Source organism: Mycteria americana, chromosome 8, assembly GCF_035582795.1.
Source record: "Mycteria americana isolate JAX WOST 10 ecotype Jacksonville Zoo and Gardens chromosome 8, USCA_MyAme_1.0, whole genome shotgun sequence".
NCBI classification, from domain to species: Eukaryota; Metazoa; Chordata; class Aves; order Ciconiiformes; family Ciconiidae; genus Mycteria; species Mycteria americana.
Window position 1 is genome coordinate 21,743,046 of NC_134372.1, and position 17,973 is coordinate 21,761,018.

The following is a 17,973-nucleotide window of genomic DNA, read 5'->3' on the forward strand; positions in this document are numbered from 1 at the left end:
AAACACTGTTTGCAGGGAGAGGAGTGGAAACATGCGACAGCTAAGGGGAAAGACGCCTTTCCCCTGCACCAGGAATTCCTTCAGGGATGGGTTCAAGCCAAACCCCAGCCAAGAGCCACTCACTCTGGCACTAGTCCTGGAGTGACTAGCTCTGCCGGGGCTCCAGAGGAACCTGTGGCAACAGCAGGCCCAATGCACTCTCTGCTTGGCTCCAGGCTTGGAGCTACAGTGAAGCACCAGCCCTGGCTCCCCAGACAGAGGGGAAATGTTAAGTCATGGGTGTACACAATATCTTCCTTTTAAGGCATTCAAAGTATGAAAAGAACTGTGCTGGAAGGGAAAACAGAGCACTACAGAGTCACTGCCCTCACTGAGTGAACAGAGCGGGATAGATCACACATCGTTATCATAGGAAAGCACTTAAATCTGGCAGAGACAATAAATTAAGCAGCCACTAGGCCAAGACAGAAGTGTTGTCTCAGCTTCGGACTTCACGACACTTTCGCCCCCACTCCACCCCATGTCCACACCACCACCCCGACTCGATGAAACTCACACCCGGAGTAGGACAGACAGACAGCTGTACTGACACGATAGCGTCACTACTTGGGGCACAACCAACAATTTCCGGATGAGACCAGGCAGATAAAAAGGAAGAGTCCAGATCACACACACACCCCCCAACACACACATGCGCCCCCCCCCCCCCCCCCCCGGAGCTATTGAGCAGTGCGCCGTAAGGCGACATTGAGCTCTGCCGGTTCCCACCAATCCCCGATGGCAGAACAGCAAGTTCGCAGAGAGGGACCTCAGGACAGAAGCTCACCTGTGCCGAGCTCTCTGGGCTGGAAGGGCCCTTCCCAGAGTGAGCGCCTAAGCCGGGTACCCCGGCCAGGAGACAGTCAGACAGCGCTGCCGCCTCTGGTCTCAGAAATGTGAAGTCCTTCTGGCCTGACTCAGAGGCTAGACACACCTCGTAGGAGTAGGGCAAGGGCAGCGTGCTGCTGCAGTAGTTGTACAGTGCTTTTGAGCCCAGGCTGGAATACAGTTCCTTATCAGAAGTTATAAAAACGGGAGGGGGCCTCGACCGTCGGCATTTAAAGAACAATATCAAAATGACTGTCAAAACGAATAACAAGGACACGACAGCGAGCACCACTACAAGAATGAGGTTTAGATCAGACGTCAGCTCGGACACAGCGTCTCTGTCGCTCAGCTCCGGCAGCGCCTCCTGCAAGCTCTCGGCCAGCACCACGTGCAGCGTGGCCGTGGCCGACAGCGCCGGCTGCCCGTGGTCCTTCACCACCACCACCAGCCGCTGCTTCGCCGCGTCCCTCTCCGACACGGCCCGCGCCGTCCGCACCTCGCCGCTGTGCAGCCCCACGCGGAACAGCGCCGGCTCCGGCGCCTGCACCAGCTCGTACGACAGCCACGCGTTGCGCCCCGCGTCCGCGTCCACCGCCACCACCTTGGCCACCACGTACCCGGCCTCGGCCGACCGCGGCACCACCTCGAACGGGGCCGGGGCCGCGGCCGCGGCCGGGGCCGCTCCCGCGCCCGCCGCCGCACCCGCCGCCGGCCACAGCACCCGCGGCGCGTTGTCGTTGCGGTCCAGCACGAAGACGCGCACCGTCGCCGTCGAGCTCCGCGCCGGCGCCCCGCCGTCCTGCGCCCGCACCGCCACCGCGAACTCGCGGCACTGCTCGTAGTCGAAGGAGCGCTGCGCGTACACCGCGCCGCTCCGCGCCTCCACCGACACGTACGGCGCCAAGCCCGCGCTGCCGCCCGCCAGCCAGTAGCTCACGCGCCCGTTGGCGCCCGCGTCCGCGTCCCGCGCGCGCACGCGCAGCACCGGCGCGCCCGCCGCGTTGTTCTCCGCCACGTAGGCGCTGTAGGCGGCCTCCTCGAACACCGGCGCGTTGTCGTTCACGTCCGACACCTCCAGCACCAGCGCCGCGCGGCTGGAGAGCGCCGGGCTGCCCCGGTCCCTGGCCACCACCGTCACCCGGTGCTCGGGCGCCTGCTCCCGGTCCAGCGCGCTCGCCGTCACCACCTTGTACGAGCCGCCCGACGACGCCACCATCGACAGCGGCGCCTCGCCCGACAGCTCGCACGACACCTGACCGTTCTCCCCGGAGTCCCGGTCCCGCGCTTTCACCAGCGCCACCACCGTGCCGGCCGGCGCGTCCTCGGGCACCGGGCTCGACACCGACGTCAGCGTCACCTCGGGCGCATTGTCGTTCACGTCCAGCACCTCCACTTCCACCTTGCAGTGCGCCACCAGACCGCCTCCGTCTCTCGCCTCCACCAGCAGCGTGTACCCTCGCGTGTCCTCGAAGTCCAGGACTTCCTGCAGCGTGATCGTCCCGCTCTCCGCGTCCACCACGAACTTCTGAAGCGCCTTGGCCGGCATTTTCCCAAAGCCGTAGGTGATGTGGGCATTGGTGCCGGCGTCGGCGTCGGAGGCACAGACGTTCAGCACGGGCGAGCCCGGCGGCGCATCCTCGCGCAGGCTCGCGCGGTATCGGTCCTGCGCGAACACGGGCGGGTTGTCGTTGGCGTCGGTGACGTCGATGCGGAGCTGGGCGTTGCCGCTCCGGGGCGGCTCGCCGCCGTCCAGCGCCGTCAGCACCAGCCGCAGGCTCTGCTCGCTCTCCCGGTCCAGCGCGCGGCGCAGCACCAGATCTGCGAACTTGCTGCCGTCCTGGCTCTCCTTCACCTCCACCGCGAAGTACCCGTTGGCCTCCAGCTCGTAGCCCTGCAGCGAGTTACTGCCCACATCCGCGTCTTCCGCCATGCCCAAGGCAAAGCGGGTGCCGGGAGAAGTGAACTCGTTGATCTCCAGCTGGAAGTTGTCTTGCAGGAAGCGCGGCGCGTTGTCGTTCACGTCCTGGATGGCCACCTCGACGTGGAAAACGTTCAGCGGGTTCTGCACCAGCGCCTCGAAGCTGACGGAACAGGACGCCGACTCGCCGCACATCTCTTCCCGGTCCAGCCTCTCGCTCACGTACAGGTTCCCGGTCTCCCCGCTCAACGCGAAGTATTGCTGCTCCGTGCTGAGCCGCAGTTTGCGTGCCGGCAGGTCCGCTGGGCTCAGCCCCAGGTCCCGCGCCAGCGGCCCCACCAGCGAGCCTCTGCCCAGCTCCTCGGGGATGGCGTAGCGGATCCGCTCCGGCGCCGCCCGGCAGCACAAGCACAGCAGCAAAGCGGGCAGCAGCACTCGCCCGGACGCTCGCCGGCGGCTCGGCCCCTGCCTGCTCGCCATTCTCGGCAGCGCTCGCCGCGGTCCTCCTTCCTGCCGCTGCCCTTCCTCCCTCCCTCCCTCCCTTCCAGCCGCTCTCCGCAGCGAGCGCAGGGGCCGCCGGAGGGCAGCGATCTCGGCGCCGGCTCGGACGCCGCTGCTCCCCGCGCAGCGCCGCCTCTCGCCTCTGCTGCCCGTGCCGCTGCTGCTCTGGCCGGCGCCCTGCGAGCGAGCAGCCTGCGGGGGCAGGACGCTGCAGCAGCTGCGGCTCCAGCGCCGCTCCGCGTCGGCCAACAGCGGCACCCGGAGGCGCCGCAGCGCCACTGCAGCCGGCTCATGGCGTTGCGGCGCTTCGGTCTCTGCGCTCTGAGCCGCACTGTCAGCAGCTGCCGGGAGTCGGCGCCATCGGCCACCGAAAAGCGCGATTCATCTTTCAGTTTGGCGAGTTTTCTCACAGAGCAGGAAAGGCGAACCAAGCAGGTCTGTTCACTAGTAGAAATGAATAGTCTGGCTGGACAACGTGTTACCGAGCAGTGGAGGAGCGCGCAGACTTCGTAGAGCAGAGCATAGGTGAGTACAGGTAAGTACAAGCAGGTACACTGTACAGCAAATATCTGAGAATTCCAACAGCTTCTACTATTGCTGCAGGTTGTCTTTCCCCAGCTCTTTTATTTCATTTCTACGAGGTCTGAGAAGCAGCAGCTACAAAGCATTTCAGAGGGGACGGTGTTGTAGAAAGGAAGCACCAGACCCACCCTTTTCTTTGAGGATACTCTTGTTTATATCCGTTTTATTTTATATACCTCTCAGAGTGACTGAGCCTGGGACAAAATGGCAAGCCTTATTCTCTACAACAGCAGTTTCAGTACATGCTCCCAGTTTACAAATCATGGAGATCACCACGACTTCTAGCTCTAGAACTGGGAACACAGACCTATTAAAGCATTTCTTCAAAATTGCTTCTTTCAGTGAATGGGGTAAGTAAATAGATCTAAGAATATGGACTGGCAGCAAAAAGGTACCCATGCTTCCAGGATACTTCAATTACTAGTGTGCTATCCCGAGAATCATAAAGAGGAGTGGTATACTCCTCTGTGGTGATGCCCGAGGTGTATGCCACATGTTAGCTGCCTTTGCCAGGACAGTTTAGAGACCTGTAGAAAAAAAAATGGCAAAAAAAGTCACAAGAGGAAAAGTCAGAAGGGCAGCACTAGAGAAGGCAGTTTACCCATGACACAAACACAGCAATGTGTATTTTGCACCGACAATACACAGAACACTCCAGGCGTGGGGTGGTCTGAAAATGGAAAGCGTAAAAGCCTCTTGAGTGCAGCGCCTTTGAAAAAGTACTTCATCCTCCTCAGTGCCTGTTTGTACAAGAACACCACCTCTCAGCAACAATCAAAGGAAATCACGGAATGCAGGACTCTGCAAACGAACAAAACTTGGTTCATGGCCATGGAGAGAACAGGGCACATTATGACCAGCTGAATTATTTCAAATGCTACATAGACCACTAATTTGGAAACCAGAGGTACAGCAGACTTTCCTAACACTCCTATGCCCCAAACAAGAGATGACTCCATGGAAGACTACTGTGCCCATTCACAGGGTCCTGGTGATAACTCAATTCCCGGTAATGCCACCCTTGCCACTCCCTCAAAAGATACAAAGACACGGACTACAGGACTCAGTTTCTCCTTCACAAACTTCTTTCACTGTGGCAGTTATTAGAAAATGATCGCTCGGCCACAACGTTTCTGTGAGAACAGGCTCTTCCTCGCCAACAAGACCATTCTCACAAAGAAGTAGCCACACTCTACTTCAGCTGGAGAGACACAGACAAGAGGGTCACCTACCCATACTGAGCAGGTATTTACACAGAATCTCGCCCTTCCTCAACGTTTGTGATTGCATTAGTAAGGTACTGCTTACATGCATTTCAAATAATTAACATTAAATCAAAACTGTTTTGTAAGACAATAGTGATAAATAGAGCAATGAATGATAGACTTCTAGGAAAACCTTCAATTAATAAGACGTTCACAGTGAAAATGCCTGTGTATACCTGTACTCATAGCCCAATCCTATGAGTGACGCTGCTGAGCAAGAAATGAAAATTATACTGGCATTAGGCACATTAGGAAGTACTGTCGCTACACCCTCGGCTACACCGCTACCTCTAACTACACCTCTCTGTAAAAGACACGATGATGCACAGCAAAGCAGATGAAAAGTGACCATAGGACAACAACGATCCCTCGGAGATTAACCCTCCTTTGACAGACGAGGCCACAAGGTTGCAGCATGAACAGGCTTCTCGTGGACAACAAGGTCATTCTCACAAAATCATTCCAGGTGCAGTAAGATTCTGGATGTGCTCATCGGCTGGTAAGCAGCACAGAAGGAAAAAACAATCTCTCTAACCAGTAACGCTGTTAAGAATGCACGCTACTCTGTTCCTCACACACCGTTTGCATCAATTTTAAATACTTAGGATTGAAAGATCAAGCACTGCTATGCACGAGGGATAACGATAGGAAACAAGCTGTAAGGTGACATAAAAAGCACAAATGAACAACCCTTCACAGCAAGAGTATCTTGACATTTCTTGAAGTGCCATGCCATCTGTAATGCACGCCAGCAGAAACTGCAACAACATTCTCTACATTCTAGCACTTCACCCATAGTTTGAAGGCCTAAGACGAGGCTTACAAAGTCTATAAGCACAACATTCAGTCTGGAAACATCCAGTTCTTCAACTGTGTCTTTGAAAGAGCACAGTGGTTGATCACCACTGATGTAACCAACCAGTGCTCACGTACGCACATGTATTTTAAAATTTAACACTTACCAACAAGTAATTTCGTTCCTTTTCCACCCTATTCCTCAATCCAGAGCTTGGAGCTCACTTTTGACCCAACCAAGGAAATTCCCGCAAGCAACAAGGAATTCGCAGGAAGGCCTCGGAATGGTCTCCCTGCTGAGAAAGACATACCTCCAGCATGGAAAACACACACTGCATTCTGGTACACAAAGTTGAGAACGCAGTCATTACTGGATGAGGAACCCGCTGTGTGAGGAACTTTCACACATGACACAAGTACAAGACCCACCCCAAAGCAGGCACAGGCAGCTCAACATTCATTTCCAACAATAGCTTATATTAATCCTAAATAACGACCGTTAAATTAAAAAGCTGTGTTACAAGAGAAGCATGATAATTAAGTCCACCAAAGACGGACTTGAGAAAAACATTTGAACTAACAGGCCATTCATGATAAAAACAACTATGTATTTCTAATACTCCCATCCTATAAGTAAAACTTCTCCCTGGCTGGTAAGGAGTACAGAACAAGAAGAGAACCTTTCTAACAAGTACCGCTATTAAAAAAATACATAGTCCTCCATTCCTCATATACTGTTTTAACGATAATGAATAATAAACAATATAAGATCAAGTGCTACTACATGCGTGAGCAAGTAATGATACGAGACAAGCAATAAGGCCGCATAAAAAATACAAATTATTAACCCGACATGGCAAGTTATGGATGCAGCCATTAATATTACGTTTCAAGAGAATTTCATCCTACTCAAGCACTTGTGCTGTCGGGAAGATATCTGACCCTGCTAATAACGCAAACTTCCATTTGTTAGTAATGCAATACATCCGTTCAGAAGAGCTAATACTGACACGAAAAACGGTATTACACGTCAGGGGACAAAACGAGAAACGATCTGGCACGGGATAAAAAAAACCAAAGCCCTGCGCTTAAGAAGTTCAAAGCAACAGTAGCCCCACTTCTCCTGCCTCCCACACCAACTGTAACGCTGAGACACAATCCCACGTTCGCCTCCCGGGAGAAAGAGGCACCAGCACACAGCACGTTGCTGAGCAAAGCTTTGCCTTCCTCGTAACTAAACCTCCCTAGGCAGGACACAGAACACGGGGGGAACGGGCAGAGAAGCAGCAGAGGGAAGCGTTGCGGAGAACGTCTCGTCAGAGGAACTCACCGGGGGAGCGGCGGGGTCCGCGCGGCGGGTGCTGGCAGGGTCCTCCGCGAGCAGCGGCGCAGGCTCGTCGGGCAGCGGCCGGGCCGGGAGGGTGTCGCAGCAGCTGCCGCCCGACAAGCGGAGCTGGCTTTTGCGCGAGTCGGCGGTGAGCGACACCTCGTGCGAGTAGGAGTGCAGGAAGGCGCGGACGCCGTCGATGCCCACGAAGTGCGAGGCCGGGACGCCGCGCAAGGCGCCGCTGCCCGCCGCCAGCAGCTGCGAGCGGCGCCAGCGCCGCAGGCGCAGCGCCAGCAGCAGCAGCAGGAAGGCGAGGAAGAGGCAGGACACGGCCGCCACGGCCACCACCAGCCACCGCGTCAGGCTGCCGGCCGGCTCGCCCGGCGCCGCCGCCGCGCTGCCCAGCTCCTCCAGCAGCTCGGCCACGCTCTCGGCCAGCACCACGGTCAGCGTGGCCGTGGCCGACAGCGCCGGACGCCCGTGGTCCTTCACCACCACCACCAGGCTCTGCCGCGCCGCGTCGCGGGCCAGCGGGAAGCGCGCCGTGCGCACCTCGCCGCTGTGCAGCCCCACGCGGAACAGCCCCGGCTCCGTCGCCTTGGCCAGCTCGTACGACAGCCACGCGTTCTGCCCCGCGTCCGCGTCCACCGCCACCACCTTGGCCACCAGCGCCCCGGGCTCCGCCGAGCGCGGCGCCAGCTCCACGCCCGCCCAGCCCGCGCCCGGCGCCGCCGCCGCCGGCGGGTACAGCACCTGCGGCGCGTTGTCGTTCTCGTCCACGATCACGAGCCGCACCGACACGTTGCTGCTCAGCGCCGGCGCGCCGCCGTCCTCCGCCCGCACCCACAGCCACACCTCGCGCACCTCCTCGTAGTCGAAGGAGCGCAGCGCGTACAGCGCGCCCGTCTCCGCCTGCACCGACACGTAGGACGACAGCGGCGCGCCCCGCACCCGCCCCTCCGACAGCCGGTACCGCACGCGCGCGTTCTGCCCCCAGTCCGCGTCCGCCGCCCGCACCGTCAGCACCAGCGCGCCCGCCGCGTTGTTCTCGGGCAGCCGCGCGCTGTAGCGCGCCTCCGCGAACACCGGCGCGTTGTCGTTCACGTCCAGCACCCGCAGCGCCAGCACCGCGCTGCTCCACAGCGCCGGCGACCCGCCGTCCGCCGCCCGCACCGTCACGTTGTACTCCGCCACCTCCTCCCGGTCCAGCTCCCTCGCCGTCACCACGCGGTAGTAGTCCTCGAAGGACTTCTCCAGGCGGAACGGGAGGCGCTCGGCCATGCTGCACCGCACCTCGCCGTTCGCCCCCGAGTCCCGGTCCTGCACGTGCAGCAGGGCCACCACCGTCCCCGACGGGGCGTCCTCAGAGATCGCGCTCAGCGCCGACGACACTGTCAGTTCGGGAGCGTTGTCGTTTACGTCGGTCACAGAGATCGCGACTTTCGCCGTGTCAAAAAGTTCTCCTTCATCCCGTGCCTGCACCTCCACTTCGTAGGAGTCGCCTTCCTCGAAGTCCAGGCTCCGCACCAGACTGATCGCTCCCGTCTCAACATCCAGCTGGAAAACCTTCGAGGCTTTCTCTGTGATTTTCTTCAATGAGTATTTCACGTGCCCGTTCAGCCCCTCGTCGGCGTCGGTGGCCGTGACGGTGACGAGGACGGAGCCCACGGGCACGTCCTCCGGCACACGCACCGTGTACTCCGCCTGGCTGAACACGGGCGCGTTGTCGTTCGCGTCCAGCACCGCCACGCGGATCCGCGCCGTGCCCGTCCGCGCCGGCTCTCCGCCGTCGCTCGCCCTCAGCACCAGCTCGTGAAACGCCGCCTCCTCCCGGTCCAGCGCCTTCGCCAGCACCAGCTCGGGACGCTGATCGCCGCCGGGGCCCGCCTGCACGGCCAGCGAGAAGTGCTCGTCGCCGCTCAGCTCGTAGCTCTGCAGCGAATTCCGTCCCACGTCCGGGTCGTGAGCCTCGGCCAGGGGAAACCGCGACCCTGGGGCTGTCGTCTCGCTCATTCTCTCCTCCAGCTCGATTTCCTTGAAGCTGGGCGCGTTGTCGTTAATGTCCGTGATTTCCACTTCGATTCCGTAAACCTGCATTTCCCCCTCCATTATCACCTCACACCGCAGCATGCATTGCTGCACACTCTCGCAGAGCTGTTCTCTGTCTATCCTCTGCGCCGTCACCAAATGTCCCGTCTTCCCGTGCAGAGCGAAATACTGCGTCCTACCTCTGTCTATGATGCGGACGCCGCGGTGGCGGAGCGCCGGCAGCTCCAGCCCCAGGTCCTTGGCCACGTCGCCCACGAACGAGCCCTTCGGCATCTCCTCGGGAACCGAGTAGCGCAGCTGCCCCCACGCTGCCTCCCACGCCGCCACCAGCACGCACCACAGCAGAGCTCGCTCCCGCCGGCCCCGACGCCTCCCCGCCGCGCACATCTCCGCCGCGGCACTGCCGGCACCGCACCACCGCCGGCAGCTCCCCGCCGCCGCCCGCCGATCCGGCTCGCCGCTCCCGGCCGCTGCCGCCGGCCCCTCCGCCTCGCTGAAGCACGGCTCCGCACCGCGGGGACGCTCGCAGACCGCCCGGCCGCCGAGACAGCTACAGAGCAAGCGAGCGAGCGAGCCGAGCCGCAGCGGGCGGGGCTGCCTCCAGCGCTCCGGCCTTCCTCCCGCTCCTCCTCGGTCAACAGCGGCGCCCGCAGCCTCCTCCCGGCACTGCAGGCACACAGCGCTGCCGAGCGCTGCCCGCCCTGCCTTTCCCACGCGCAGCTCGCGGGGACCGGACAGTCCACACGGAGACGTCGGTTTCTCGAGCCCATCTCCTCTTTCATCCTCCAGGCGACCACAACCAGGAGGAAGGCTGAGGCCTCCCGTGGGCGTGGTGTTTCTACCGCACGGGAAAAAGGACTCGCTAATGCCCATCTATGTAAAGTAAAATACTCTTTCGTAATATGACGTGCAGAATATTACGAGTCTTGGCCCATTCGTTCAAAAGCACAATCTCTGCCACGAATTTTTGTAGCTGTCTAGCTTCAATGCATAAGAAAACGCTTGCTGAAATTCCAACTACGACATTCAGACCCGCCCCACGGAGAACCAGAGATATCAGACTCATTAGCCGAAACGGCAGCAACTTTTCTTTAAATACTTCCGTTCATCTGGAACACGCTCCAAATTATCTACTCCACAACCATTGACTGAGATCAGACATGTAAGGGCTGAAGAAGGTGGGGTCAGTCAATTGAAACTGAGACCCTAAACCCGTACAGCTCCTGAGGAGGTGAACTTGCTCAGGCACCTGCGCCGTGCTCAGGGATTTCTCCCTAGAAGACCTTCCTGGGAACACAGTACAGAAAGAAGAACGCTCCCCTGTTGCTCGAAAGTCATTCTGTCCCACCCACCCCGGTTTCAGGCTACAGGTCACCTGATCACTTCGCACTGATTGTACGACAGCTACCCAGGAGGCAGGAAGCACCTGCAGTGAACCTGGCCAGAATCATCTGCTCGGCCTCCCGCAGACTCCGGGGAAAATGGCTTTGCGAGTGCAGCAAGAAGAAAAACAGGTACATCTGCCTTTGCTCCTATGCTCATTCTGTGGCCCACAACAGCAAACAGGGGGTGATTGCAGCCGTACGACAGGGTTGGTTTGCTCCAAATTTTTCTTGTGCGTCTACTTTCCCGATAGTCGTCTATTCTCAGCGGTATTTTGGAATGGGATGAGAGCAATGCAATGCTTCAGTCAAGTCACTGAGCTAGCGCCTACATCATTAAACACCCAAAGCTGCAGCTAATACTGAGCAAGGAAAGTTAATGGACTCTAATGGGTGATTTCCCTTTTTAATAGGCCACATTAATTCAGGGTTTGTATGGTTTATACACACTTACACTGAAACAATGGATTCGATGGCTTGAACGACTAGGAAGGGGCTTTCATTTTGTCAGAAATCCAGGTGTAAACAAAGTAATAAGAGGCGTGGGGACCATTTCCACATGTGCAAATGGACTTTATCGAAATGCCTAACTGCTGTCGTTTTGAGTATGCCCTTGTCGTTGTCGATATGTTCTCAGACATATGGGTAGAGGCTTCTCCTTGTAAACGGGCAGACACAACAACTATTGCAAGAAATGGCTGAGAGACCGACTTCCTCGGTTTTGTATTGCCTTGTCAATGCGATCAACCACGTCCAAGCACCTCTCTTTGGGAAAAGGGGAGAGGAAAAGAAGACAGGCTCCGAAATACAAAAGCCGATTTTTTTTTTTTTTTTTTTTTGAGATCTCATACTACACTGTGTATGAAAGACAGATCAGGAACAATAAAACTACCACCCAGGATAGAATTAAAAAAAAAAAAAAAAAGACAAATAACTGCACAAAGAAACAATGCCTGGAGAAATTAACCCATCCCACGTGGGCTACCATTTCTGAAGAAGCCTTCCACCAAAAGATGGGCCACACTCCCCTCCTTCATCAGGAAGGAATAACCTGTAACTTCTCCTTTCATGGAGAAAGCACGCACATTTCAGGAAGGAAAAATCTCCAACGCCAAGGGTCAAGCCCTTCTCCCGACTCCATCATGCAGAATCCCCAGATTTCATGCTACACAGTGAGGATTGGTGCTCACCGTTAAAATGGGAAATAACCGTACAAAGAACTCGGAAGAATCATGCCTGGTTATAATTTATCCGTCCGATTAATGCTGCCATTTCTGCACCAGCCTTCCTCCAAAACATGAGAGGGCACACGGAGGAAGAGGGGAACATTCACTACGGATGAACAACCTATAAGTTCTCCATTCATGGAGAAAACACGCACCTTTCCTTCGGGAAAACAGCGGGGTTCCATCCAGCTATCAACCAGCTTCAAGTACATCGCTTGGGGAAAAAAAGACCCGGAAAGAAAAGCCTCCAACTCCAAGCCTCCACCACATTTTTCGTTATGCAGAATCATTAATTTGCCACGGTCAGCGTTCACCGTTCAAGTGACAGTTGCAGTCAAAACCTCTCAGCTGAACCTGAACCTGTGACCACCGATACACCAAGGAGCGCCGCCGCTAACTGCCTGCTCTGAATGGAAGGGAGTTACCCCGACCTTTCATTCCTTCACGGAGACACGGACGGGCACTCCCCATCCACAACACCTGAAAAAACCCCAGGGCAGTAGGGACGGCGGTTCAGAAAGGCTCAAGGAAAACAGCGGGAGAGCGCGGGCTTACAGACCTGCGGTGCGTCGGGGTCCGCGGGCGGCTCTCCCGCGCCGACGCTGCTGCTGGGGCTCCGCTTCGCGCAGGGCTCCCCGCCGAGAAGCTCCTCCGCGGGCAGGCTGGGCAGCGGCGGCGACGGCGGCGGCAGCCAAGCGCCCTCGGCGACGGCGCGGCCCGGCGCCACGCACAGGTTGTAGGAGTAGGGCAAGGTGCCCTCGCAGAAGTCGGCCGGGAAGGCGGCGCCGGCCACGGAGAAGCGCTGCGCGCCCAGGCAGCGCAGGACGGCGGGCGGCCCGGCCCGGCGCACCCGCGCCAGCACGGCCAGCGCCACGCTCAGCAGGAACAGAGCGGAGAGGAGCGCCAGCGCCAGCACCAGGTAGAACTGCAGCTCCGCCGGCGAGGCGGCGCCCGCCGCCCGCTCGCTCAGCTCCGGCAGCGCCTCCTGCAAGCTCTCGGCCAGCACCACGTGCAGCGTGGCCGTGGCCGACAGCGCCGGCTGCCCGTGGTCCTTCACCACCACCACCAGCCGCTGCTTCGCCGCGTCCCTCTCCGACACGGCCCGCGCCGTCCGCACCTCGCCGCTGTGCAGCCCCACGCGGAACAGCGCCGGCTCCGGCGCCTGCACCAGCTCGTACGACAGCCACGCGTTGCGCCCCGCGTCCGCGTCCACCGCCACCACCTTGGCCACCACGTACCCGGCCTCGGCCGACCGCGGCACCACCTCGAACGGGGCCGGGGCCGCGGCCGCGGCCGGGGCCGCTCCCGCGCCCGCCGCCGCACCCGCCGCCGGCCACAGCACCCGCGGCGCGTTGTCGTTGCGGTCCAGCACGAAGACGCGCACCGTCGCCGTCGAGCTCCGCGCCGGCGCCCCGCCGTCCTGCGCCCGCACCGCCACCGCGAACTCGCGGCACTGCTCGTAGTCGAAGGAGCGCTGCGCGTACACCGCGCCGCTCCGCGCCTCCACCGACACGTACGGCGCCAAGCCCGCGCTGCCGCCCGCCAGCCAGTAGCTCACGCGCCCGTTGGCGCCCGCGTCCGCGTCCCGCGCGCGCACGCGCAGCACCGGCGCGCCCGCCGCGTTGTTCTCCGCCACGTAGGCGCTGTAGGCGGCCTCCTCGAACACCGGCGCGTTGTCGTTCACGTCCGACACCTCCAGCACCAGCGCCGCGCGGCTGGAGAGCGCCGGGCTGCCCCGGTCCCTGGCCACCACCGTCACCCGGTGCTCGGGCGCCTGCTCCCGGTCCAGCGCGCTCGCCGTCACCACCTTGTACGAGCCGCCCGACGACGCCACCATCGACAGCGGCGCCTCGCCCGACAGCTCGCACGACACCTGACCGTTCTCCCCGGAGTCCCGGTCCCGCGCTTTCACCAGCGCCACCACCGTGCCGGTCGGCGCGTCCTCGGGCACCGGGCTCGATACCGACAACATCGTGATTTCGGGCGCGTTGTCGTTCTCGTCCGTGAGGTCTATCTGCACTTCGCAGTGACCGGTGAGCCCGCCACCGTCCCTGGCCTCCAGGCTCAGCCTGTAGTTACTCTTCTCCTCGAAATCGAGCGGCCCCGCCGTCCTGACCTCGCCGCTGTCGCTCTCCACACTGAACAACGCGCGGACGCCGTCCGGGACGTTGCCGAAGGAGTAGGAGACCCGCCCGTTAGAGCCCGCGTCCGCATCCGTGGCCTGCACCCGCAGCACCAGCGACCCCGCCGGCAGGTTCTCCCGCACTCGCGCCTCGTAGACGCTTTTACTGAACACGGGCGCATTGTCGTTGGCGTCCGTCACGTTCACCCGAATCTGCACAGTCCCGGACCTCACGGGGTCCCCGCCATCCGCCGCCGTCAGCACCAGCTCAAAGGAGCTCTGCTTCTCACGGTCCAACGCTCTCTCCAGCACTAATTCCGGCTGCTTGCTTCCACCCGCGCTCTCCTTCACGGTCAGAGTGAAGGACGGGTTGCTAGTGAGCTCGTAAGTCAACAGCGAGTTGCTTCCCACGTCCGCGTCTCGGGCCATCTCCAGCGCAAAACGAGCACCGGGAAGTGTCCATTCACCGATCTCGAGGTCCAGAGCAGCCTTGCTGAAGGCCGGGGAGTTGTCGTTCACGTCCTGGATGGCCACCTCGACGTGGAAAACGTTCAGCGGGTTCTGCACCAGCGCCTCGAAGCTGACGGAACAGGACGCCGACTCGCCGCACATCTCCTCCCGGTCCAGCCTCTCGCTCACGTACAGGTTCCCGGTCTCCCCGCTCAACGCGAAGTATTGCTGCTCCGTGCTGAGCCGCAGTTTGCGTGCCGGCAGGTCCGCTGGGCTCAGCCCCAGGTCCCGCGCCAGCGGCCCCACCAGCGAGCCTCTGCCCAGCTCCTCGGGGATGGCGTAGCGGATCCGCTCCGGCGCCGCCCGGCAGCACAAGCACAGCAGCAAAGCGGGCAGCAGCACTCGCCCGGACGCTCGCCGGCGGCTCGGCCTCTGCCTGCTCGCCATTCTCGGCAGCGCTCGCCGCGGTCCTCCTTCCTGCCGCTGCCCTCCCTCCCTCCCTGCCTTCCTTCCAGCCGCTCTCCGCAGCGAGCGCAGGGGCCGCCGGAGGGCAGCGATCTCGGCGCCGGCTCGGACGCCGCTGCTCCCCGCGCCGCGCCGCCTCTCGCCTCTGCTGCCCGTGCCGCTGCTGCTCTGGCCGGCGCCCTGCGAGCGAGCAGCCTGCGGGGGCAGGACTCTGCAGCGGCTGCGGCTGCGGCTCCGGCGCCGCTCCGCGTCGGCCAACAGCGGCACCCGGAGGCGCCGCGGCGCCACTGCAGCTGGCTCACGACCGCGCTCACAAGGGCCCGGGCTTTCCACCGGTGTTTACTGGTTGCATCCAGCTTCGGGGTCTCCTTTTTATTAGAATCAGGAAGCGCAGAAGCACTTGCCTAATGGAACTCCAAACACGTTTAAAACTAAAATATGCTGTCGGGTACTTTTAGGTCATCTCCTTGAGCCGCAATGAATAGTCAGAGGGAAATCTGCATGGCAGAGCAATAAAGAAAGGAACTCAGCTGCCCTTAATAAAATCAAGGTGGAACTGTAAGAGCACGAAACTATATTATAACTAGGGAAGACTTCAAGAGCTTTATAGCACTCTCTCAGGTACTTTCAATTCTGCTTTTATACATGGGACAAATACCAAGAGGGAAATATTTGTCATGGAGTAATCAACAAGCAATCACAAACAGAATGAAGCAAATGTCATTTCAGTCCTGTCATGCTGGGCCTGCAAAGCCTTTCCATCATCCCTGAATTTCTTTCTTTTGCTCATGGGTGTCTCTGACTTTTGTCCCACTGTTGATTTTTCTTGTAGGGAGCAAGAACAATTACCGTGAGAAATATACTTCACCCCACAGGTAATGTCTATAGCTCTGTGCTAAGACAGCAGAACAACCTTTATTATTTCGTGTCTGTTTCACAAAAGTTCCTTCTTCTGTGTCTCCATACTTGAGGGGCTGACAAGGGGAAAGTGCAAAGCCACGTCAAGTCTTTCATAGAACCAAACATTGGTTTGGGCTGGAAGGGACCTCTAAAGATCATCTATTCCAACCACTCTGCCATAAGCAGGGACATCCTTCACTAGATCAGGCTGCTCAAAGCCCCATCCAACTTGACCTTGAGCACTTTCAATGGTGACACACCCACAACTTCTCTGAGCAACCCGTTCCAGTGTCTCACCACCCTCATCATCAAACATGTCTTCTTTATGTCCGACCTACACCTGCCCTCGTTCAGTTTAAAACCATTGCCTCTTATCCTGTCACGACAGGCCCTGGTAAAAACTCTCTGTCTTTCTTATAAGTTCCCTTTATATATTGAAAAGGTTCAATAAGGTCTCCCCACACACTTCTCTTCTCCAGGCTGAAGAACCTCAACTCTCTCAGCCTTCTTCATAGCAGAGAGGTTCCAGCTCTCTGACCATTTTCAGGGTCCTCCTCTGGACCTACTCTAACAGGTCCATATCTTTCTGGTAGTGTGGGCCCCAGAGCTGCACGCAGTACTCCAGGTGAGTCGCATGAAAGCCGAGTAGAGGGAGAGAACCACCACACTAGTTGTGATACAGCCCAAGGTATGACTGGATTTCTGGGCAGCAAGAGTTAGAAACATACACAAATGAATGGATCAGGTGCAATAATATTTCTTAGGCCCAACTTATTGAGCAGAAGCAGCATATCATCAGAGCACAATGCACTACAGTCACACCAAGAAGGCAGGTACATTTGCCTGTCTGCTTACCAACATTCTGAGAAGAAACAGAAGGATTCTAAAGCACACGAATTATAAACGGCCAAACTAAAACGGGAGTGGTCATCCAATACAGAATGGGTCATCAACCAATGGTTTAGGGGGAATCTCCTCCCCTCTTTTATCACACACACTGTTCCACAGAGATGCGGCTTCTCCTAAGGTCATGTTTACATCTACTTCACCCAACAATAACAGAACACAAAGATACCCTCACATCTCCTGCCTCTCACACCCACTGTAGCAAGAGCAAGACACACTAGCACACGGCGCATTGCTAAACGAAGCTATGCTGATAGTTACAAGTAAACCTACATACATATGAGTCCAGGTAAAGAAAAACATAAATCAGGCAAGCAAGGCAAGGAAGCCTTAGAAGACAAAGTGTTGTCAGAGAAACTCACCGGGAAGTCTTCTTGGTCTTCACTGCGGGTGTTGAAATTCATCCCTGAGAGCACCCAGAAGTCATTCGTATGTCAAGCTGCAAGTGCGGCCCTCAAGCCCTACTCTGGACTACATAGTACGGGATTTCCTTTTAAGAAATAGTCATCAGCTCTCAGCAATTTTCCTACTATGTGGCCTGCTCATCTCCCACAAATATGAAGCCATAACCGTAAACACCTTATCATGGGCCTCATTCTCAAGCCAAGTCTTCTGAGAAATTACAGCAGATTCTCTTTTAGCTTCTGCTTCTTTCTCCTCACACATAAAATTCTGTCTTAGGTGGCTGAAGTAAGCCTTTGCTGCCAAAAAACACGCACAGTTTCAAATGCAAAAGCACTCTCCAGAAATGGAGGAAATGAACCATCACCTTCCAGGAAACAAAGGCCTGAAAGAAAGTGTAATTACAGCTATGAAAAAACTCTACATCACAATGGTACAGGGAGATACAGATGGATCAAGGAGGTTTCACACAGGAATTGTAAGCTGTTCTACCCACGCATCATTGTTCTACACGCACAGTTACTGCACAAATACTTTATGACTGGAAGACTACCATTGCCTTTCAGGACAGGGAAACCACGACCACAGCATAAACGGCACAGGCCTTGGCACCAGGCATGACATCAAGTCATTGCTCAGCCAAAGCCACATGGCCCACCTATTTTCCTATAGTTCAAAACCAGACTCTCACCCTCCTTGCTCTGCATTCACAGCTTTTTGTTGCACCATGGATAATACCCAACTTTTGGCCATGTATCAGCCACAGGCAAAAGAGCATTTCATTCAGTGACAGAAGTATGTCAAAGTATGTTGAAG

At 57.9% G+C, this 17,973-nt stretch overlaps 1 protein-coding gene across 4 annotated transcripts in view; it reads right to left on the minus strand.

Annotated features, from left to right (window-relative positions):
- LOC142413727 (protocadherin gamma-C5-like) overlaps window positions 1–15,077 on the minus strand; it is a 56,706-nt gene extending 41,629 nt beyond the window's left edge. Inside the window, exon 1 of one of the 4 annotated variants that reach the window (XM_075510145.1) lies at window positions 12,472–15,077. In XM_075510145.1, coding sequence (XP_075366260.1) covers window positions 12,472–14,931 — 2,460 coding nt within the window. In that variant the 5' untranslated portion in view covers window positions 14,932–15,077. The other 3 variants (XM_075510150.1, XM_075510155.1, XM_075510154.1) reach the window with 3 other exon arrangements.
- Between the last annotated feature and the right edge of the window lie 2,896 nt (window positions 15,078–17,973).